The sequence below is a fragment of the Ochotona curzoniae genome, unplaced genomic scaffold (assembly GCF_017591425.1).
Source record: "Ochotona curzoniae isolate NIBS_2020 unplaced genomic scaffold, NIBS_Ocur_1.0 contig_430, whole genome shotgun sequence".
NCBI classification, from domain to species: Eukaryota; Metazoa; Chordata; class Mammalia; order Lagomorpha; family Ochotonidae; genus Ochotona; species Ochotona curzoniae.
In genome coordinates, this window is record NW_024466219.1 from 19,082,804 (window position 1) to 19,092,324 (window position 9,521).

Genomic DNA, 9,521 nt, shown 5'->3' on the forward strand with positions numbered 1-9,521 from the left:
CTTGTTAGGGACAATGTGGAAATCAGGGCCCTGGTTCCACCTGGCAGGACCCGTGAGACTTGGCAGTATGGCTGCTGCTTGCCTGCGGTCCAGCCGGCACACTCCCCTGGGCTGCAGAGCACAGTCAGTCCTCTAACAGCTGTAGTGCTTTAAAGAAAATGCTGTGTTCCCCACAGCCGTGGCAGTAGGGGGACCGTGACCCGGAGTCCCCATAGAGCCCCGGGCTGTCCCATTGGTGTGCTGGCCTCTCCCATTAGCATTAGCATCACAATGGCACGAAAGAAGCCACAAGCCCAACTCAACTGAGAAAAAAAAAAAACAATGTGTATAGAAATGCCTGGTAACTTTACTATGAACATTTGCAGAAACACTTGACATTTTTGCCCCCAGCCTTCCGGGGATGTTTGAAAGGTCCTTCATCCCAGGATGTCCACTTGGGTGACAAAACAGATGGTGCAAGCTCCTGCTGATGTGTCCCAGTACGGACAAAACACACCTTGGTCGCCCTCCTTTTGAATCTGTGCCTCTCTGAGGGGTGGTAAAGAAACCAGTTTTACTACCATCTGTATCCCTGGGGCGGTACTTAATATTATTAGCACATTGAAAATTTAACAATCAGTAGCACATGAATTTATGGACTTGAACTTCTGAATTCAGTAGCAGAATTAAAATGGAAATCTCATACAGAGAGGAATGCCAACTCTATCTCTACATGTGTTACAGATAAAAATTCACATGAAACAATGATGCTTAGGACTTACTGTATAGGCCAGCTTTTCAAGAGCACTAAACTTGCCTTCTTGATTTGTTAACATCCTACTGTAAATTCTAAATAGACTAGGAAAACTTTGGTAAAAATCTCCTCCCTATTCCCCAGTAATCCCAACTCATTCATGTTTTATTCAGATTTACATAAATCACTGTCAGAACCCAGCCACTCCAGTTTAGGATGTTGTGTGTAACCGGTTCCAATTCAAGAAAAAAAAAAAAACTTACCCAAATTAGACATTGTAAACAAAAGAAATAGCCAGGATAAAAACTATTAGGTCACATTTCAAGTTCCAATACATAATGATAGAATTTCATATGCTGGGAACAAGACTAACAAATACAAACACTGGAATTGTGAACAATCAAAAAACTGCTCCTCCAAAGTCATGAAAATATAAACAATCGTGTTATAAAGCAGAACGAGGCTCAGGTGATGTGCTGCTCAACCAGGTCACTGCTGCTAGGAACGGTGCGATGCTTTCCTGAAAGGAGGGGGGGCTGCTCACCTTGCCTTTGTGTGTATGTCAAGAAAGTTCTACACAGGCAGTTGTTGGGTCTTACCCCAGAGTCCGCACGAAATGTGTGCACATTGCAAGCTGGCAGTATCCTGACTTCAGTAGCAGAGGGCTACTGAGTAATAAAAGTTCCCTGCAATAGCATTCTCTGCTGTGGTTATCTCTAGGAATAGATGAAGACATTGAACTACTGAAGGAATATCTTCCAGAGAATGAAATACCACGAGATTCTGATGCCTTGCCTGGATTTGGAGTTTAAGTTAGAATAGCTTAGTTTGTTCAATTAACATAGGTTCAATGTCTTGGTTGATGCCTCAAAGAGAAAAATAAGTGGCATGATCCACTCTGTTTCTTTATAGAGGTGAATTGAACCTGTTTCTCTCTGTGTTAATAAGGCTTCCTAATGAGTCCTTGCCGTTGGCTTTGGGAAGCGCTTTGTATAAGAGAAGGTGATGGTGGGTTACGGCTCAGAGCAGCCCCTTTGCCCCGCCCACCTGCATGGCTTTCCTGCCTGTCAGAAGGCCTGGCTTGGAGACCTCAGGAGTCATTGCTGCCAAGAGCCGCTCTGTCAGCCCCAAGGCCACTGTCACTTTAATGAAGCTGTTTGTTCTTTCCCGGCGGGTCCCCCTGCTTTCACCTGGAAGTGGCCCTTGTCCTGGCGTGTAGCTCATGATGGTCTCATGATGGTCTCCCCCTAGCTGCTCCTTTCCGCAGAACATCACGAGCTGTGTAATTGGGAAAAGAAAGGCAGAATAAGACCCTTAGTGCCGAGTTGAAAGACAGTCAATCTTCAGAAAGCAAGCCCACGTCACTCCGGTGACAGTTCTGGAAGCCGCCAAGTGAGAGAATGGCTGTTTGGTCTCCTAAGTAATTGGCTGCTTAACGAGGCTGGGAGGCGGCTTTGCTGTCCCCACCATCCAGGCATGGTCTCCCAAGTTGCTTTGCCCTGATGGCAGGCTCCCATCGCCCTTGAACTTAGCTCCGCATCCCAGCTTGAGCCCAGCCCAGGACCAGGTGAAGACAAGGAGCACCCCCACCCCCACTCCATACAAGGTGTTGCCCTGGCTCTGGGCAGAGTTTCCCATCTCCCTGCTGGACCAGAGGAAAGGCGTGAACGGGAGGGCAGGGCGGCCAGGAGGTGTTGCCTCTTGGAAAGTTCTTGCCTGGTGTCTGGTCTTTGGCTGTGGGAAGAGTTGTTGGCTGCCTCTGGCCCCAGAGCCCTGGCTCCTGTTTAATATTCTGCCTGCTCCGCTGATGTTGTGCTTGGCTCCTGTGGGACTGCAACTCAGGGCTTGAAACTGGAGCCAATTTTCTGTCTTCATCTCGCAGTGTTTTGACTGGAGGCAGATCCAGTTCAGGCCGATCAGGGCTGGTAGAAACAACTACCAAGTGTCTCAGAATCGGCTGCGCCCCAGGAGAAGGTGGAGGGAGCCCCAGAGTGTTGGAGAGGAGCTGGCTTTGGCCAGCCGAGGAGGAGGGGGAAGGGGGTGAGGGGGTTGCGGAATACACCAAACCCCTGAGCATCTGTTGGGCTCCCCCCACCAGTTTCTTGTGATTGATTAGTGGATTTCATCAAAGGAGACTCCCAGGGGATTGACTAGAAAATTGATTTTGCTTTATTAATAGGGAAGAAGCGCAAGGGTTTTGGCCCTGCCTCTTCGCGGTACACTTTCCGTGGGAAGGTCAGGAGGAGACTGTGTTTAGGAGGCAAAGCAGCTGCCTGGAAGAGGGCCGAGGGGAATCGGAGAACAATAAGAAATGGGCTTTCAAAAGCCGCCCAGGAAATGCAGATTGCTGAACACAGAGGCCGAGCTAATGGCAGCAAGACTTCGCTGAGGTTTTCTCTGGAAAAAAAAATTCAAAATGCTGCAGGGTGAAGGGGTTGGACAGGGAGTCAAAGTTTCCCAAAGCGAAGGAATGAGGACTCCGAGCCCGTCCCCTGGCTTGCTTGTGACCAGGGCTATTCTCCTTCTTTTCTCTTCGCAGATCTGAGGCTGTCAGAGATGACTCTGGTTCTGTCCATGAATAGATTCTGCGAGCCCATTGTCTCGGAAGGAGCTGCTGAAATTGCCGGGTACCAGACACTATGGGAGGCTGACAGCTACAGAGGCCCGAGCCCCCCTGGCCCACTGCAGGCCCCTCTGCAGGGAGACCGGGGTGCCGGGCCCCCTCTGGCAGGTACTCCCTTTGGCCTTCTGTTGCCCTCTTGGGCCAGGCTGGTAGATGGGAGGTGGTGGCAGGGGCGCTCTTCTGAGCCCAGAACGAATGTGTTCAGGCTTCAAGGGCTGAGAGTCAGCCCAGGGCTCCAAGGAGAGGATCACAGGCGATATTTAAATCACAGTCCAATCTGCTACATCCACCTGCTCTCCTGCCAGCAGCGGAGTGGAGTATTTGTATTTGGGTTTTCTACCCTGCGGAGGGTGGATGTTAAGCCTGTCTCAAGGTATGTAAGCCCTGGTGGTGGGCGTGGCAAAGCAGTCTGCATCCCCTGAGACATTAAGCCCTTGCCCTTGGGCCAACAGCTTTGTGTGTCTTCTTTTTAGTAGGACACACTCAGTGCTGGTTCTTGTAGGGGAACACTTTTGAAGCTAAGAAATTTGTTATTCCTGGTTTTGTTATTCTCAAAGTCTAAGATGAATTCCTTTGGATTTTTGTGTATCCTTGGCTATTTAAACAAAAAAGAATATAAAGTGAGTTCTTAACAGAGCCTGTCTGATGAAAAATGAAAGTATTATAAGCTGTGGTCTTTAACAGACTCTACTTTTATTCATGATTGACTTATTGCATTTTTGAGTGAAAGGATCTTAGATACCTTATAATTTTTACCTTTGTATTTTCAAAGAGGGAATGTTGCATCTTGAACGGGCAGACAATCACTTGTCTGTTAGCCCAGAGTCAGTGATCTTTGGAGCTTGTTGCGTCATCAGTGGGTGTGGTCAAGCATGTGTGTACTTTGCACAGTGATGTTATGTTGTCATGGATTCACCTAGACAATTTGAACGGGCACTAATGTGATTTCAGAGTTGGAAACACTCCTCCCCTGTACGAATGCTGATGCCAGTGCCTGGAATTAAGTCAATGCAGTAAACGTTGAAATGTGTCATTTTCTTTTGTCATTGCCCAGCCGTCCTCACCTGGCCTGGGTCAGGATTCTTGATAGCACCTATCAAGACCAGTGTTTATTTTTAATCACTGCATGTACAGACAAATATGCAGACTAGTTACCCTCTAGAAGGAAAGGAAGTGAAAGTATTTTGTTTGGAGAACCTCTGGCAAACCGCATGTCATTTGTCGTATCTGATTTATTACCACAGGATCACATTACAGGGGAATTTCAAATCCTATAACAACATCCAAGATCACATACTTTAAGAGGAAGTATGTGGAAGAAGAGGATTTTCACCCACCACTCAGCAGCTGTAGCCATAAAGTATGTTTTCTTAATAGTCATTTTTATTAAGAGTTTAAGATACTTAAGTAACAGTTGCTTGATCCAGTTCCAGAAATTAAATTGTTTCACCCAAGCAATGAGCATGAGCCATATCTCAGCAGAGCCGCATTAATCGTTGTCACTTTCTTGGGTCTTGTGTTATTTTTCATAAGTACTGGGAGAAAGAGCCAGAAAGAGATCTTTTCCTCCTAGAAATAACAAAATTATATAAGCCAACAGTGTCTTTTTTACGTATGACTTAGTATTTTCCTAGGTGCACTAAGGGTTATGGTGATTCAACTCCTTCACGAGTGGGGAACGCGCTCATTTCCTCTCACCTGCTGTCCCCGGTCCGAGCCCTGAACCCGGTGGGCTTCTGCGCCTGCCTACGTGGGACTGGTTACTCAGGCCTTGTTCTGCCCTGCTGGCAGGCAGGCTTGCCTCAATGTGAGCTTCCTAGTGGGGAAAGGTACTTCACTGTGCATTCATTGCATATGTGAAGTTTGTTGAAATACACAATTATTCCCAAAGGGGGGGGGTGGAACTAACTGGTATATGTGAAGAAACTTCCAAAAGTTCATGAAAATTGTTTTTAAAAATTATTTTTTTAATTTAAAAAGTCTGAGACAGAGACAGGGACAAGATCAGGGAAAGAGACAAAAGAGAGATCTCCCCTCCACCAATTCACTCCTCAGATGCCCATAGCAAGCCAGGACTGTGGCAGTCCACGGCTAGGAGAGAGAAAGTCAGTCTGTGCCTTCCACATGGGGGTACCAAGGACCCAGCTGCTGGGACCATCACCTGCTGGCTCCCAGGGTACACGCTGGCAGAGAAATGGACAGAGAGCAAGTCTGGAACTTGACCACAGGCCCGCCAGTGTGGGATGTCTTCGCCCTCACCCCAAATGCATGTCCCTGTGTTGCTTTTTCATTCTGTTTCCTCAAACTTTCTGAAGCTCTCTTATATAGTAGGAAGGTAATGCAATGGGGGAAAGTGCATAGGATTGTGAAAATGGGAAACTAAACCTCTGAAATAGCTCTTTTTTCCCACAATGATACTTCCCTTTAAAAAGATCCTACAACCAAAAAAAAAAATTATTAAGTCAAGGGAAGTCTAACCCCAGTCTGTGGTTACCTGAAATTTAGAGAGAATTTTTAGTTCATTTTTCCTCTCTGCTCCTGCCCCTTCCTCACGTCCCATCCCTCAAATGCTGCTGTTAAGACACCAGCCTACTTCCCCAGCCATTGGCCTTTTCCCTGCAGATGGAGTCCCTTCTCTTGGGCTGGCCTTGACTGAGTTTGGTTCCCAGCTCCTCAGACTAAGTTCCAGCTTGGTTTGTCCAGGACCTGGGAGAAGTGGTCCCCAGGACTCGTAGACCAGGTCTCCTTTATGGTTTCTGTTGTTCTGTTCTTTAGCAAGGGTGATTGTATCCCAGAGGGTGAAACAAGGGGCAGCACTTGAAGTCAGTTCTTTGAAGGCTGGAGTAGGCATACAGAATGATTAGTATGACCTGCAGCTTGGCATCTTAAAAAAAAAAAAGTCTACTGGTACACAGTCTGCACGTGCATGTGTGCCTGTTTACGCATGTATTTAAAAATGCAAACATCTCAGTGCAGCTTGGTGAATTTGACAGAATTGAGCATTGCCTAATAACGAAACAGGCAGGTCAAGAACTAAAACACAGCAACAACCAGAATCATTTCTTGCACCTGTCTCTAGTCCCAACCCTCTGCTCTCCTAAGTAACAGCTCTCCTGACTTCTAAGAGCTTAGATCCAGTGTGAATTCTGACATCTTTTTGATTGGCCTAAAAAAAGAGTGAACACTCCAGTTGGGTGCCACCATTGCCAACCTCTCTCCACATTGTCCTGGGGTCAGTCCCCAAGTGCTTGAGCACACAATAAGTCAGGAAGGGGACAGGAGCACCTGTGGGTGAGAGAAAGGGATTTCGGCCTCCCTGGGGACTGGGGACAGCATCTGCAAGTGAAGCTGGAGGAAGCTAGGCCTCAGCGTTCCGAAACTCACTGCCCAGAAAGCAATGTGTCAATGCCAGTAGCCGTACATTGCCAGTGTCCCTAAGCTTTCTCTCTGTTTTTGACTTGTAGACCATCTCGATTTTTGAGGAACGAGCCCACATCCTTTATATGTCTTTAGAAAAGCTCAAGTTCATTGATGACCCAGAAGTGTACCTACGAAGATCTGTCCTCATCAACAACTTGATGAAAAGAATCCATGGAGAGATCATCATGCAGAACAACTGGTGCCTCCCTGCCTGCTCCTTCAGCGGCGCCTCGGCCCAGGAGTGGTTTATGACTCAAGACTGTCCGTACCGGAAACGACCGCGGATGGCCAAGGAGGAGTGCGAGAAATTTCATGCCTGCTGCTTCTACCAAGAATGTGGTGGTCATTACCTAAATTTACCCTTCTCTGTCAATGCTAATGTCGGAAGTGCCTCCAACACCGCCTCCTCTTCCTCTTCCTCCTCATCTTCTTCCTCTTCCCCTCTACCATTACCAAGTTGTTCCCATCAGGTGGATTTTGACCTAGGCAGTGCACCTCTGTACAAAAGCGATGGCCACATACCTGCCAATGAAATCTTTGTCACCAATGTCAGGTCACTAAGTGATGAGAAAGCAAATGACATCAGCAGAGATGGTGGCCCCCTCAGCCATGAACCTGTGGGACACGACCTTGCTTTTGAGTGCAAAGGCCAATTTTATGATTATTTTGAGACTGGATACAATGAAAAACACAATGTCAGTGAGTCTTGGAAAAAGTCTTTAAGGAAAAAGGAACCTTCACCGGGTAATAAACTGTGTTGCAGCAAAGGAAGTAAAATATGAGCCATCTTTTTCCCTGAAACTTTGATGCATGCCCAGCATGATCAATTAGCTCTCATAAATTTTATTTTGAATGGATTTTCTAGTTTTGTACAACTGGTAAAAATTATGCTATGAACATGCCGTGTCGTTGTAATGCCTGGAGAGCAGATTGCATTAAACATCTATACAGAGGCATCAGCAAGCTACTTATCAATGTGATGATTTTCCCAAGAAAACAGTTGACTTGATGCTGAAGAGTCTTAGTTTTCTTACAGACAAGATCAATAGATTGGGTTGGGGGACAGTGTGTCCCTGTGGCATCTCCAGTGCCCCTGTTCTCCCCTAACCCCCAAAGAGCCTGACACTAGCTAAGAACCTTCAACGCGTTTGCCAATTAAGTAGACGGTTATTTGGTCATCCAAGCCATGTAACCAGCAAAGGATGTCTGCGTTTCCTATGTGATGCATTTATTTTTTTTCTACATAAGAGACTGAAGACAGGGAGCTAGGTGAAATGGCTTCCTGGTGCTGTTAAGTATTCGTATTTAGCAGCCTCATGTGATGTGCAAACGGGACGTGATGTCACAAAGTGCACCTGCCCACAGTCCGTGGAGACCATGATCCCTGCAAGTTCCTGGCTTGCCTGTGGTGGGTTGGGTGCTGAGGCTTTGAGAGAGGTGGTATACAGGGCGATTCTTGGTGCCTTACTTTATCTTAATTTTTGCCAATGTGAAAATTAAGGATGAATCAGAGTTACAGCAGGGATTTAACAAACAGGAGAAAAAAAAATAAAACAGGGTGGATCAGTATGGTTTGGAAACTGTTAACTTTGAACTGTTGTGTTCACCTTTTGAGTCGACATCTCTCTTCTTTATTTTCGATGCCTGATTGCTTTTGGCTTTGGCATTTTTGGATAGGGAATGGAGGGACAAAGGAGAGAGCCAAGAGAAACCAGCACGGGCTGCCTGGGCTTCTCTATGGCAACCATCTGTTGCTGGGTTTGGATTTTCTGGGTTTTGGGTTGTTTTGTTTTGGTTTGTTTTCTTGTCCAATGAAGTTCATGAACCAGTGGCATGCATTATCCTCTCATCTGTTTTGCATCATTTCACTTGTTTAGATTATAAAAGCATGTGGTTTTTTATATGACTTTTTGCTATTGATTACGAAGCACAATGTTAATAAACGATGTGGTGATCAATAAGGTTTCTCTTAAAGAAGATTTTAGCTCGTGGAGAAGTTATTTTGGAGAAATGGGACTTCATCCGTAACAGTTACTGTGTATTTACTCAACATTCTCTGCAATGATGTCTTTAATTTGTGCGTTTGCAGGAGTGTGTGGTGAGGCCCTCTGCCTGCCTTCCGTCCACTCCAGCCAACTGTTCCTGCTAGGCTGTGTGCCGGTTGCCAAGGCTACTCATTGACTTGAGCCTCTTTAAACTTCGTAAGAACTCAATGCCAAACAGAGGAAATAAGTGAGTCCTCCCGGTTTCTCCAAGATAAAGCTTTTTAAGATTATTGCTATTAAATATAGGTCTCATTCATACAGTGTATGAGTCGGATCATTTGGGCAGTTGTCCACAAGGACCAATTTTTGAAACATTTTCTTGTGTTATAGCGAAATAGCCTAGTAATGTTTTGTCCTTTATTTTCAATATTTGATAAACATTTGATGTTGACAATTTAGATGATAGATGCTTGTATATGAATGTGTTGTAATAAAGTGAGGTTTTCTTGATATATATTTATTAAAATGATCAAAATTCATTAAGGTTTGTCTTAATGGCTGTTGGCTATATTTCTCTTTTCCATTTTTGTTTCCCATTTAAAAAAAAAAAAACCTTAAAGCATCCTGAAATTGTAGACAATTGACATACAGGAGTTTCAAACTAAAAGTCCTTTAAGAGGCAATCCCACATGTGTTGTGGAATGGTCCTAGTTGTATAGATTTAGATTTCTGTGAAGAAGCACAGCATGAAGGGATGATG

General features: G+C 45.6%; 1 protein-coding gene across 1 annotated transcript; it reads left to right on the top strand.

Annotated features, from left to right (window-relative positions):
• The first annotated feature begins 3,289 nt into the window (after nucleotides 1-3,289).
• Nucleotides 3,290-9,304, top strand: SERTAD4 (SERTA domain containing 4). Its single transcript, XM_040985294.1, has 3 exons — nucleotides 3,290-3,464; nucleotides 4,601-4,716; nucleotides 6,821-9,304. The coding sequence occupies exons 1-3, from the start codon at nucleotides 3,290-3,292 to the stop codon at nucleotides 7,556-7,558; spliced, it is 1,029 nt and encodes a 342-aa protein (XP_040841228.1). The 3' UTR covers nucleotides 7,559-9,304.
• The last annotated feature ends 217 nt before the right edge of the window (nucleotides 9,305-9,521 follow it).